General features: G+C 38.5%; 1 protein-coding gene across 3 annotated transcripts in view; it reads right to left on the bottom strand.

Moving 5' to 3' along the window:
- LOC101271235 (sterile alpha motif domain-containing protein 9) overlaps window positions 1–13,481 on the bottom strand; it is a 35,677-nt gene extending 22,196 nt beyond the window's left edge. The window contains exons 1-4 of one of the 3 annotated variants that reach the window (XM_049715126.1): window positions 13,327–13,481; window positions 12,878–12,945; window positions 9,683–9,759; window positions 8,106–8,238 (exon numbers count right to left, since the gene is read on the bottom strand). In XM_049715126.1, the coding sequence (XP_049571083.1) occupies window positions 8,106–8,136 (31 nt within the window). In that variant the 5' untranslated portion in view covers window positions 8,137–8,238; window positions 9,683–9,759; window positions 12,878–12,945; window positions 13,327–13,481. Of the gene's footprint in view, window positions 1–8,105; window positions 8,239–9,682; window positions 9,760–12,877; window positions 12,946–13,326 lie in introns of those variants that run through there. The other 2 variants (XM_049715125.1, XM_049715127.1) reach the window with 2 other exon arrangements.
- Window positions 13,482–15,108: the final 1,627 nt, after the last annotated feature.

Here is a 15,108-nt window from a genome sequence, read left to right on the forward strand (position 1 = left end):
TAAGGAGGGGAATTTTAACCTAGTTGTCCCCTCCCTTGAAACTGTAATACTACAGATATGCTGTATATCTGTTTATGTATATCTGTGCTTTATACATAAAAAAGAGCATCATATGCCATTAGGGAATTGCAACTTAAAACAATGAGATACTGGGCTTCCCTGGTGGCACAGTGGTTGAGAGTCCGCCTGCCGATTCAGGGGACACGGGTTCGTGCCCCGGTCCGGGAAGATCCCACATGCTGCGGAGCGGCTGGGCCCGTGAACCATGGCCGCTGAGCCTGCGCGCCCGGAGCCTGTGCTCCGCAACGGGAGAGGTCACAGCAGTGAGAGGCCCACGTACCGCAAAAAAACAATGAGATACCAATACACACCCATCAGAATGGCCAAAATCCAGAACACTGACTCCACCAAGGGCTGGTGAGGATATGGAGCAACAGAAACTCTCATTTATTGCTGGGGGGAAATGCAAAATGGTACAGCCACTTTCGAAGACAGTTTGGTGGTTTCTTAAAAAAACTAAACCTACTCTTACCGTATGATCTGGCAATCACACTCCTTGGTATTTACCCAAAGGAGTTGAAAATTTATGTCCACACCAAAAACCTGCACACACAAGCTTATAGCAGCTTTATTCATAAATGCCAAAGCTTGGAAGCAACTAAGATGTCCTTCAGTAGGTGAATGGATAAATAAACTGGTATATCCAGACAATGGAATCTTTATTCAGTGCCGAAAAGAATTGAGCTGTCAAGCCATAAAAAGATGTGGAGGAATATTAAATGCATATTGCTTAGTGAAAGAAGTCAATCTGAAAAGGCTACATACTATATGATTCCAACTATATGATATTCTGGGAAAGGCAAAACTTTGGAGATAGCAAAAGGATCAGTGGTTGCCAGGAGTTAGGGAGGAGGTAAGAATGAACTGGTGGGGCATAGAGGATTTTTAAGACAATGAAGTTATTCTATATGACACTATAATGGTGGATTTATGCCATTATATATGTATTTGCCAAAACCCATAGAAGATACAACACCAAGGGTGAACTATAATTTGAACTATGGAGTTTGGGTGATGATGTGTTAGTGTAGGTTCATCAATTGTAACAAATGTGCTACTCTGGTGAGGGATGTTGATAGTGAGGGAGATTAACTTTGAACACTCTGAAAATATATACCCTCTCCCCCAGAGGGTATATGGGAAATCTCTGTACCTTCCTCTCAATTTTGCTATGAACTTAAAACTGCTCTAAAAAAATAAAGTCTATTTTAAAGAAAGGTTTTTTGTGGTTTTTTTTTTGCTTCCAAGAACAAATTTTTACTCCCTTGGAGGTGATAGTGTCCCAGTTGAGAATGCATGATCTAGACTTGCATATATTGTTTGCCTGGATTCCTCATTACTTCACCCACCATGTTGGTTCAGTCCTGCTATTGCATACGAACTTCTTGGGCCAACTGTTTCCTGAAACGGTCCTATGAAAAGGGGAAACCAGTTATGCCTTTCCACCTGAGGGGATGGATTCTGCTGGTGAATTCTGATGTTGCCTAGCTCCCCCTCTCCTCCTGTGCTCTAGGATCTCAGTCTGGTTCTTCACCCATCAGTCCTCTCCTTCAAGTAAGCCTCTGAATAATCCTGGGATGTGGGCTGTCTCACTAGAGGACACGTCCTATATTTGAGAGGAATTCTCTGGTGAAGATCAGGGGAAGTTCCTTCTCTTTTCCAGGCCTTCTTTTAAACTCTTTTATTTAAATTATTTCAATGATCCAAAGAGTGAGGATCCCTTTCTTAAGAGAAGAGTGTTCAAAGTTAAGCTCCCTGGATACTATCTGATCAATGTTTCTCTTTTAACTCATTTGGGGTCCTTATGCTCTAATAAAATTATTATAATGTAGCAAGCACAGAAAAATGTGTCATGGTCTAGAAACACTCTGTAGAATATCTCATGCTTTCATTCCATTCTCCTTCTTTTTTATAAAATTTCTCTTAGGAACAGAACCAGCAAAAATTTTACATTCGATCATGTTCCTCTTTCTCTCAGATGAAGGAAGTATTGCCACATTATAATACCAAGAAGGCTCTTAGTCCATGAGACAGGATTTTTGCAAGTGTCCGGAGCACATTTCCCTTGTTGTTATTGATTCAGAGTAATTAGGACTGAGTCTTTTTTTTTTTTTGGTTGTTATTATTGTTCATTTTTAAGAAAGTAATATTTACAGTATATTTTTCTAGTTAAAAAGCTAATATGTGTTCAATTAAAAACATCAGAAACAACTAGAAAAAAGAAGAAAAACAAGCTCTACCTGAATCCCATCCCCCATTCATTGTTATGAACATTTTTGGTATACAATCTCTCGGTCCTTTATAGATAATCTCTCAGATAAATATTTGCCCAATAGTAGAAGTATATGCCTTATAATGTTTTGTTCTTCTACTTAGCAAAATATGGCTTCTGTTTCCCCACATCATGAAATAGACTTTTATGGCATAATTTCTTTGGAAAATTTTAAATACAAACAAAGTAAACAGGACAGCATAATGAATCCCCATGTAGTCATCACTCAGCTTCAAAGCTATTAGCTTTCTGCCATTCTCTCTTTTTTACATTCTGCTACTCTTGAGGTAAAACTGGAGTGCACATATATTAAATGTAAAATTTTGACAAACCACCCCAATCTAGATATAGGACATTTCTGTTACCCCATGTCCCTTCTCAGTTACTCCTAACCCCCTCCAGAGGAAACCGCTCTGCTGATTTTTTTTTTTCACCATAGATTAGCTTTACCTGATCCAAGTGTTGATATACTGGAATCATATAGAATATACTCTTCTGTGACTGGCTTCTTTTATTCAACATAATGTCATTGAGATTGGTCTAAATGTTGCATGTATCCATAGTTTGTTTCTTTTTATTGCTGAATAGTATTCTGTTTTATTAACATACCACACTTATCTAATGTCCTTAAAGAGACATTTGAGTTATTTCCATTTTTGGCAATCACACAGAAAGCTGTTATGACTATTTCTGTACAAGTCTTGTGCAGACATATATCTTCATTTCTCTTAGGTAAATAACCTTGGCAAGGAATTGCTGGATCAAATAGGTGTGTGTTTAACTTTATGAAAAACTGTTAAGCCTTTGTCCAAACTGGTACCAGAAGCAATACTCTTTAAGGCATGGTGAGTCTTTGTATCAGGCGACTCTATCAGTCAAACTGAAATAAGGAACTGGTGTAATCTCACCTGGCAAATTTAGGAATAAAGAAATAATGATACTTGGCACATCCGTATCAAAAGTCTAAGGCTGCCAGACATCACAATTTTACCCCACGACACCTGTGAGTACAAGGGGTTTAGTTTAATTGGTACCCATAATATCTGGCCTGATGTTAGAACTGTCTAATATGTTCTCACCATCTTAGGAGTGGTCAGATGTGGCACTCATTAGTCAATTTTTATATTTTTACAATAGCTGTAATGAACATCATTTCAGGACTTCCAAGATGAGCCAGCAAAGCGAATCTGCTTTATACATATTGAGCAGGCAGATGGAAATTTAATACAATTGGTTGAAAGAACAAAGTAAAGTGACATTATAAGGGTCACATATGGATATTGGATCCTACTAGGCAGTTCTTGCTCCTTTGCACACAATGGATATCTTTTAAATAACCGCAGACCACATGGATATTTCCTATTAACTCTCTAACTATTACTAATTTTTTCTTTCTGGATGGACTTATAAATTGTATGCCATGACTCATTTGAATGCTACTTTCCACTTTTCTAAGACTGTAAGAACAAATTGAATCTTCCTGTGGCTATTTATACCCAATACACATCTTCAGTCTTTTGGACACATGAAGCTTCTTGAAGAGCTGACTCCATTCAGGAACTGGCTTATATCCTATGAGCAATAGATAATGCATTGCCACCTGTCCACCTGGAAGGCCCAATTTTCCCACAGGGACTAGGCATGTTTGGACAACAGAGTCTCTATTCCACAAAATGTTAAAAAAAAAATTGGTTAAACTCAGAGCATATAGGTATGCTTTATTTACCAAAGGTTACTCAGCTTTAAGCAGAGACCTTTGATCTTTGATGTCTGTTAAAAAATTTCTTCCTGGAAATTCCCTGGAGGTCCAGTGGTTAGGACTCGGTGCTTTCACTGCCGGGACCTGGGTTCCATCTCTGGTCAGGGAACTAAGATCCCGCAAGCCGTGTGGTGCAGCCAAAAAAAATTTTTTTCTTGCCTCTTGTTACATATCTCTTTGCTAAGAGTCTTTTTGGTAACTTAAAATACTATTTACATGATTTAAAATTCCACATTGGGCGTGCATTTCTTATTATAGGTATTTCCAAATTAATATACCAGTTATCCCTTCAGAGTGATACCAAGCTTACTGTAAGTTTTTCTCTAATCCAGTCTCTTTGTTTATCTAGTCATGTGTTTTGCAGAAACATTGGAAGTATTGTTAATATTGGAAAATAGAATGATTGTTCCCTAAAGGATTTGCTGATCCGAAGGGCCTATATTTATCCATCCTTCAGGAAGTGTTGTAACATGGCTTCACAGTGCTCAGTAGAAGCCAACCATGTTTAAAGATATTCTGGCTCTTAGATAACTCATGCATATTTGATATTCAGGAATGATATTTATTTTCTCAAATAAAAATGAAAAAATAAAAAATTTAAATGGTTTGAAGAAACATTCTGGGGTATATTTGTTTTTTCATTTTATACTTAATTTAGGTATGAGTAATGAACTAAAAAAACCCTATGGGTTTGTTTTTTGTTTTTTCATCCAGTTGTTCATTTCCCTGTTTCCAATGTGATAATTAGTCTTCCAACTACTTGGAAAATATTGTTTTTATTTAAAATCATATAAACTGATGTACTGCAACATATCTACATGTGAAGATGAGTATTGGAAAAGGGGTAAACAATACAGTTTGAGAAAACTAAGGTTGTATGTTTAGGGGAAAGGGCTTGAACTAGAGTGTCAGTGAATAACTTTCTTTAACCAAAGACTGAAATGGAGTGACAAGGACAGCTATTATTTAAATTCAAGAAGGCCTCAGCAAACTTGGTAAAACACACCCATCTTAGATCAATAAAGCAATATTCATTTAGTGCTTCATAAAAATAAATTGCCTTTCATGACTGAATAAACAAAATGTGGTATATCCATATAATGGAATTTGTTTGACAGTAAAAAGAAATGAAATCATGATAAAACAACATGGGTGAACCTTGAAAACATTATGCAAAGTGAAAGAAGCCATTTACAAATAAACACATATTGTGTGATTCCATTTATATGAAGTGTCCAAAATAAGCAACTCCATAGAGAAAGAGAGTAGATTAGTGGTTGCCAGGGGCTGGAGGATGGGGTAAATGGTGATTGACGGCTAATGGGTACAGGAATTCTTCTGGGGTGATGAGAGTGTTCTAAGATTGATTGTGCACAACTCTGTGGATACACCAAAAACCACTGAATTGTATAACTTTATGGTATGTGAATTATCTCAATAAATTTGCCTCCTAATAAGAACCTACCAAGTGCCAGATATGTAACTTATGCTACCCAATTTAATCCTCATCAGACGCCTGCAAACGAAGTTTATTATCATTTGACAAATGAGAAAACAGGGTTCTAACTTAACCTGTGTACGCTCACTTTATGGATGACTGGCACAGGTGGGCTTGCATTGTAAGCCTATTTTCTAAGTATAAGCTTCTTCCACTGGCTGTCTTGGTTCACCCTGTTTCAGAGTTCTATATTCCAGGTCCTCAGTGAGCTCGACTCACAGGGTCTCTGCGTTATCCTCTGCCGTTTGAACTGCTCTGGTTGTCCTAGGCAAACGGACTTTCCTCTGGACATGCTCTTATCATTCTCCACAGACTTGCTCTGCCCAGGTCCGAGGCACTATCTTCTCTTAGCCAGAGTCTTCTCTCAGTAAGCTACCCACCGGCTCCAATGGGCGCCCCAAAGACTGTAAAGAGAAGCTCTAGGTTTTCTCTCCTGTTTGAGCCAGTGATTGCAGCAATTGCCCCCGAGCTCAGCATTCTACAAAAAACAGCGTATGAAGGACTTCCGGCTTACTGGCTATTATTATACTTGCCCAGAGACATTGTACGTGCGTATGCGCACGCGCCCATGGGCACGCGCATGTGCCCGTGTGTAACATGGAGATGGTGGGAGGGCTTGTCTTTGCGCCACCTCACAGGGGAACAGGTTCCTTCTTGCTTTCTCCTTTATTGTTTCAATTCTCCGAGGAATTCTATCCAGGGAGATGGAATAGGGTGACTGACATCTGTTCTCCGCAAGCCTATCTTTTTTTTTTTGCGGTATGCAGGCCTCTCACTGTTGTGGCTTCTCCCGTTGCGGAGCACAGGCTCCGGACGTGCAGGCTCAGTGGCCGTGGCTCATGGGCCCAGCCGCTCCGCAGCATGTGGGATCTTCCCGGGCTGTGGCACGAACCCGTGTCCCCTACATCGGCAGGCGGAGTCTCAACCACTGCGCCACCAGGGAAGCCCAAGCCTGTCTTTTTATCTCTACCTTATCTCAAAGGTTCCCCCATTATTCAAAGATGAAGACCCTTTATAACATTAAAAAATTTCTCAGCTGCCACTCCTATGATGGGAGCTGAGAAGATATATAATGATCTGAAGCTACTATACATTTGGTAACCCCTTCAGATGAATTTTGTACTCTGTCAATTACATGAGCAACTTATGTGGTCTCTGATCTATGTTTGGTTTGGAGCTATGTATTTAATTCAAGGTGAGAATGATTTGAGCAAAAAGGTTATAATGCTTTGACATAACTCCTTGGCACATCAGTGTCTTCAACCTTTTTTTCAGTGATGGTTTGTTAATATTTATATAGAACTTTAATATAGTTCACTGTTCTGAGGCTTACCAAGTCCTTTCATGAACATTATCTGATCAGATTTATGTTCTGGAGTGTTGGCATATTTTTTAACATGAGGGACCTTTATGTTTGGCAAGAAGCTGCACAGTGTAAGTAAAGGGGGAGGAGTTGTGATCAGGAAAACTATGTCATAATTAAATTATGTGTCCTCTCAGCCAACCTGTTTTCCCATTCATTGTGCGTATAGGGGAATTGGACCAGAACCAGTGCTGTTCGTTGTTTGTTTTGTTTCTTCAAAAGAAATGCACATGAAACTTCTGTGTCTAAATGGGTAAAGGTGGAAATGCTCTGGTTGGAACTGGGGGAAGAATTACACTTTACCTTCTTTATTCTGTTCTGGGAAAATTTTGAACCCTAGAGGTCTCCTTATGAGTACTTACTTTCAGGATCCATTCCCTAAGGACTTGTACTTTCTCCATTTGGGGGGTGAGAAGGAAGGATCAAACTAGCAGCTTTCAGGGTGAGAACCAGTGCCCACCCCCATCTTTAGGAGGCTGGGCCTTGGCAGCATGCAGGTAGTCATACCTCCAGAGAAGGATGCTCGAAGTCCTGGCTGGAGTTCAGCAGGCTCATGCCCTGCTCTAATGTTCTTCCGGACTGAAACTACAAACCTAGCTACTTTCATTTTCTGGAACTATATTTAACTACATTAAAATTATGTAATTCTTCTCATAGTCTCTGTACAAGCTAATTGTGAAGGAAAGCCTTAAATAAAATGTTGATTAAACTTTGGAGGGTTTCATCTTTAACTAGATGTAAACTTCTGATATCATCTTGAGTTACATAGGACAGAATTTTGCATAGCTGCATGTGGTCACAATTTTCTACACAGTTTCATATGCTTGAATTCCTGATCTTCTGAACTACATTTTACTTAGGTCTTCTAGCTTCATCTCCAGAGCCTTCCACCATCAAACATTCTGCACCTTGCTTGCTGGAAGATTTCTTTTTTTGAAGAACTCTGCAGTCAGCACAAGTGGCATCTGGCGATATGTATATGAAAGCACTGAGATTTCTCATTCCTTTTAGAACCATTTTGCTAGAAATGGCTTATGTACACTTGGAAGTATATTCATTTCCAAAGTTCTGCTTTAGTTTTTAGAATTAGATTTTAAAGATAGCTTTCAAAGAAAGTTGATGAAACAGATATATTTAATGATTAGAAACTTACCAGAGCTTTTCTGAAAACTTCTACTTTTCATATCAGCAACTTGAAATAGTTCTTCAAGAGATTCTTTAATCTCCAGCAGTTAGATGAGTTGCATTTTCTTGTGAATTTTCAGGAGTCACATCCCGGAAAGCATCTATGAGGAAGTAGATATGTGAGAAGAATAGACCTGGTCATTTCCTAGTTTACCTGAGGGTATATTTGTTGAGAATCTACTACATTAAAAAAAAAAAGATATCACAGCAAAATTAAAATGTAGTTGATTGGACTGTTGCTTAGAAATTGTTTACAGCACAGATTTTCCCCTTAACTTTCTACTATAAAAATTTTCGAACATAGAAGATTTAAAAGAACATCCTTCAGCTAGATGGCATCTCTTCCTATATTCCTAAATACTGATACTTTTAATAAAAAAAATAAACATTCAAAACATGTTGCAGGCATACTTTCTCTTTCTCTTCTCCCACATTCTACATTCAGTGTGGAGAAAATCCTATAGGTTGCTTCAAAACAAGCATCTGATTACCAGCTACCACTTCCCACCAGCTGGTCCAAGTCCCCATGTCTCTCTCCTGAATTATAGGAGTGGCTGTCTCACGAGTTTCCCTCTTGCTGTTATTGATCTCTTTGGGAGCTTCTCAAAATAGCAGCTAGAGTGATCCTTTCAAATGTAAATAACATACCAATATTCGGTTCACTCCTTCCAGTGGCTTTCCGTTTGACTTGGAGTGAAAGCTGAGCTCCTTATTAGGAACTACAAGGCCTCATATGACCTGGCACCCTGTTACCCCTCTGATATAAAATCTTAGTTTTATTTTTCCTCTCTGTAAATCTGGTACAGCTCCCTGGCTGCCTTGTTGCTCCTCACATGTGGCACCTGCTCCTGCTTCCAGCACTATACTTGCTTCCTATCCCTGGAATGTCCTTAGACACCTGCAGGGCTCACTCCTTCACTTCCTTCGGGTCTTTTATCAAGTGCCACCTTCTCACGGAGGCACTGCTCTGCCAGCCTACTGAAAACTATCCCATCTCCCAAGGTCTCCTATCCCTCATCTGGCTTTTAAAAAAATCTAGTTAAGACTTACCACAATCAACTATTCCATTCCATATATTTTAACGTATTTGCCTTGTTTATTTTCTGCCCCACCCATTATGCTGTGTGATTCATGAGGACAAACATTTTTGTGTGTTTTGTTCACTTATTTTACAGTGCTTAACACATAGTAGCTTCTTAACAAAAATTTGTCAAATAAATAACATATTTTTCTTAGAGTAGTAAAAAATAATGAATTTTTGAAAGCCCTTGAGTTAGCAGTGTCTGTGGGTCAAGGGATTTTGCTCATTTCACTAGGTCAATTATTTTATGTGGCTTGAATCCCAGACTGAAATCTGGGGAACTTTCTTTTCTTTGCTGCCTGTTAGGCCAGAACTAACTCTAGCTTCAATCATCTAGTCACAAAAGATTGAAACAAAGCTACAGTAATCAAGACTGTATGGTACTGGCCCCAAAACACAAATATAGATCAATGGAACAGGATAGAAAGCCCAGAGATAAACCCACACACATATGGTCACCTTACCTTTGACAAAGAAGGCAAGAATATGCAATGGAGAAAAGACAGCTTCTTCAATAAGTGGAGCTGGGAAAACTGGACAGCTACATGTAAAAGAATGAAATTAGAACACTTCCTAATACCATACACAAAAATACTCAAAATTGATTAAAGGCTTAAATGTAAGTCTAGACACTATAAAACTCTTAGAGGAAAACATAGGCAGAACACTCTGTGACATAAATCACAGCAAGATCTTTCTTGACCCACCTCCTAGAGTAATGGAAATAAAAATCAAAAATAACAAATGGAACCTAATGAAACTTAAAAGCTTTTGCACAGCAAAGGAAATCATAAAAAAGACAGAAAGACAACCCTCAGAATGGGAGAAAATATTTGCAAACGAAGCAACTGACAAAGGATTAATCTCCAAAATATACACGCAGCACATGCAGCTCAGTATGAAGAAAACAAACAACCCAGTCCAAAAATAGGTGGAAGACCTAAATACACATTTCTCCAAAGAAGACATACAGATGGCCAACAAACACATGAAAAAAGATGCTGAACATTGCTGATCATTAGAGAAATGCAAATCAAAACCACAGTGAGGTATCACCTCATACTGGTCCGAATGGCTATCATCAAGAAACATACAAACAATAAATGCTGGAGAGGGTGAGGAGATAAGGGAACCCTCCTGCACTGTTGGTAGGAATGTAAATTGATACAGCCACTATGGAGAACAGTATGGAGGTTCCTTAAAAAACTAAAAATAAAACCATTGTATGACCCAGCAATCCCACTCCTGGGCATATACCCTGAGAAAACCATAATTCAAAAAGAGACATGTACCACAATGTTCATTGCAGCACTATTTACAATAGCCAGGATGTGGAAGCAACCTAAGTGTCCATCAACAGATGAATGGATAAAGAAGATGTGGCACATATATACAAAGGAATATTACTCAGCCATAAAAAGGAATGAAATTGAGTTATTTTTAATGAGGTGGTTGGACCTAGAGTTTGTCATACAGAGTGAAGTAAGTCAGAAAGAGAAAAACAAATACCGTATGCTAACGCACATATATGGAATCTATAAAAACGGTACGGATGAACCCAGTGGCAGGGCAGGAATAAAGATGCAGGCTTATTGAATGGACTTGAGGACACGGGGGGAAGGGGAAGCTGGGATGAAACGAGAGGGTGGCATTGACATATATACACTACCAAATGTAAAATGGATTGCTAGTGGGAAGCAGCCGCATAGCACAGGGAGATCAGCTCCGTGCTTTGTGACGACCTACAGGGGTGGATTAGGGAGGATGGGAGGAAGGCTCAAGAGGGCGGGGATATGGGGATATATGTATACTTATAGCTGATTCACTTTGTTGTACAACAAAAACTAACACAACATTGTAAAGCAAATATACTCCAATAAAGATATAAAAAAAAGGAAAAATAAGTTTTTATCAAAAGGAAAAGAAAATGAATATATTTCCTCCCCCAGTCCTTCTAGATACCCCAGTTCCATAATAGCCCATATCAGTTTTCTGCTGTGTCATTCTCAGTCCCCAAATGAAGCCATTTGTCATACCAGGTTTTCCCCGGCATGGGTTCCTTTTTCCTCTGGGTCCTCAGCACCTCGGCTGTTTTAATCTCCTGCCTCTGCTCTGGGAAGCTGATCTCCAGGTGAGGGGCCTGCCCCTTTCCACTGACACACTCTGTTTAGGTCTGATGCAATACCTTCTCTTAGCCAGAGTCTTCTTTCAGTAATTTAACCATTCCCCTCTCTCTGCACATCCTAAAGACTGAGAGGACAGACTCCAGATATTCTCTTTTGGTTTAACCAGTGACTACAAAATTCCAATAGGGTCCAACCTTCTGGAAATGAAGCAGTGCATCAAGAATTTCCCTCTGCAGTCTGCCCCTTATTCTTACAGCTCTTTGGCCTCATACCACCAGTGACTGTGTGCTGTGTCTAACATAGGGGATGTTGCAAAGGGAACTTTGTGCCATCTGACAGGTGACAGTTTTCTGTTACTTCCTTTTGTTCTGATTCTGCCAATAGATACCAGGGAAATAGAAATATTCTTCTCAAATAAGGTCACTGACATTTATTCCTCAAGTATGGAGTCTTTTCTTCTGTTAAATGGAAACATCAGGAATACCTGGTCTCAATATTATATACTAAACTTCAATAATATCCTTGGACTGATTATAATGTCAAAAGTTGCTCAACTTCCCTCTCCCCACATGACAGCTGTTGCGAACATATAAAGATTTGAACCTATTCTATCAGTAATGCTTTTTTAAATATATATATTTATTTATTTATTTATTTTTGACTGTGTTGGGTCTTTGCTGCTGTGCGTGGGCTTCTCATTGCAGTGGCTTCTCTTGTTGTGGAGCACGGGCTCTTGGTGCACAGGCTTCAGTAGGTGTGGCACGTGGGCTCAGTAGTTGTGGCTCGCGGGCTCTAGAGCACAGGCTCAGTAGTTGTGGCGCATGGGCTTAGTTGCTCCATGGCATGTGGGATCTTCCCGGACCGGGGATCGAACTCATGTCCCCTGAATTGGCAGGAAGATTCTTAACCACTGCACTGCCAGGGAAGTCCTATCAGGAATGCCTTTAAACTAGTTTATACTTTATTAATTTTAAGAGCATATGTATATATATTATTGGAGATAAATAAAGATTAAAATGACTGGGTTGGACAAATTTTGAGAATGCCTTGATATAACTCTTGGCTTCCTAAGGGCCCTCATCTTCCTGTTTTGAAATAATCACGAACACAAATCTTCTTATTAGTAGTAACTAATTATTGGCAAAGTAGCTATAGGATGCCATTCTCAAGTGACTCCTCCAGTTTTCTCTCTTGAGGTATTAAACAAGAAGTAACAAATCAGCAGAGCTCTTAGGGACAAGTACTCTTAGGGGTAAGTCCACCCACCCTCATCTCAGGGGCGTCCTCAGTAGCACCCCGGATATCCATGCCCTGAGGAGTTGTTCTGCTCCACAGGACTTAGAGCTGATAGTGGGGAGAGACAATTCAGAATCCTGGCTCTTGCCCAGGAAGGCTACACACACACTCCTCTGATGGTCTGATGAACTGAAACCACACATAAGCCAAGTTAGGTTTTATTTTCCTGAGGATAAGTTTTTGTTTTAATTTTTAAACCAGATTGCTGTATGACATGGATGTTAAGGAAGCACTTACATTGAAAAATAGCCTCTGGAGGACGTTATCTTTGATTACATGTAAAACTTCTAGTAACATCTCAAGTTCTGGAAGACAGAATTTTGCATAATTGCACACAACCACAGGTTCCTTTACAATCTTTTATGCTTAACTTCCTGAACTTCTTTGCATTGTTTCTGTATCGTTTTTCCCACTGCCCTACATGACCAGAAACACTCTCGCCACCTTATGTATATACTTAATGATCCATTTCTTTGTAGAAGAGCATTTACAAAGTTAGCTTCAATTAGATATACTGATATGTATTTAACCCATTGAAATTTCTAATTACTTTCATTAGTTTTACAAGTAATTGGCTTATGCACAAACACATGTTTTATTATAAAAAGAAGTACAGCTGGAGTTTATGAAAATAGCTGTCTCCTCACAAGCATAAAAAATAAAAGTGTAATGATTCAGAAACTTACCCGGATTTTTCTGAAAACTTCCTCTTCTTATGTCGGAAACTTGAAATAGTTGGTTTTTAATCTTTGCTTTCTTATTCCTCTTCTAATGGGTAGGAGATGTATGATTGTAAGGATCCTTTTTAAAAAATAAGCCTTTAAGTTGTGAAGTTTTCTGGTCTCCTGAGGCCCTGCCCCTGTGCTGATGCAGAATGAGGAAGTAGAAATGCGAACAGTTTCAGTTTTGCTTCAGAATGTATTTATCTAGGTTTATAAAATATTAAATATATTTATAATATATGTAAATATATTTTAATGGTTATAAAATATTAAAAGATTAACATCACAAAAAATTACCAATAAAGTTGAACCATTGCTGAGAAACTATTCACCAGAGTTTCAAGTTATAAGAGTTAAGAAATCAAGGTGAAAAAACACCTATAGAAAAAAACACTGGGAAAATATTAAAAACTCAGTGTGATCCAAGTGCCTGTTATGGACTGAATTGCGCCCCGCCCCCAAATTCACATGTTGAAGCCCTAACCCTTGGTATCTCAGAATGTGGCTGTATTTGGAGATAATGTCTTTAAAGAGTTAATTAAGTTAAAATGAGGTCACTAGGGTGGACCCTAATCCAGATATGACTAGTTTCCTTGTAAGAAGAGATTGGTGCTTGCATGCTCTCTCTCTTTCTCTCTCTCTCTCTCTCTCTCTCTCTCACACACACACACACACACACACACACACACACACACACACACACACAAGACTGGGTGAAGACACAGGGAGAAGACAGCCATCTATAAATCAAGGAGAAGGCCTCAAAAGAAACCAACTCTGCCAAATCCTTGATCTTGGACTTCTAGCCTCTGTGAGCAAACAAATTTCTGATTTTTCAGCCACCTAGTCTGTGGTACTTTATTATGGCAGCTCCAGCGAACTAATACTTCTGTGTGCTGGGTCGTCACTAATTTCATTATTTTTTGAAAATTAAAGCATTAGTTTTTTCATTATGAACATGAACTAAAATTCATTTTCAAACTTAAGAAATACAGAATATGGAAAGAAGCGGGGAGAACCATATTATCCAAGTGCAATCTCTATCTTCCACTATATTTTTTTCTATTCATACATTAAAAAATATATAAATTTAATATTTGGGAAATTTTACCAAACCTTGAAACATATAACTTCAAATAGGTAGTGAACAGTGCCTGCTAAAAGCTGAATTACATTTTATTTCTTGAATTAATATGATATGAACATCAAAATTCAGGACCACTGGAATATGCTAACTTTTGTTTTGGGGTTGTGTGTACAGTTTTTGTTAATTTTTTTTTTAAAGAAACAAACTGCTACATCTGCTAGTGGAAGAAAATACTTTGTTCTGCTTTGAAGTTCTGAAATTGTTCAGGTGTATCATGGTTCATAGATTACAAAGAATAATGCTAGTTAAATGCCAAAGAATTATTTTTACTCATTTATATGAAATGCACAAATTTTGGGGGAGTGATAGTGGCAGTGGTGCCTCTTACTACCTTATGTAAAACACTTGAACATTTTCATCAATATTGCCATCAGCTGTTTAATACTCCCAGTATATTTTCTCAGTCTGTTTACTTAAAATTGTATGGAATGATATAATTAATAAGCAATAAAATCTGAATCACACACACACACACACACAATCTTGGTTAGCTTGTTAAGAAACAAAATTCTCTAAGAATGTTTTGAACATTTTTTCATTATTAAATGAAGATAATTTTTATAGCTGTTAGAGGTGCTGTAATGTCTACTGATACTCCC

The sequence above is a fragment of the Orcinus orca genome, chromosome 9, assembly GCF_937001465.1.
Source record: "Orcinus orca chromosome 9, mOrcOrc1.1, whole genome shotgun sequence".
NCBI lineage: Eukaryota > Metazoa > Chordata > Mammalia > Artiodactyla > Delphinidae > Orcinus > Orcinus orca.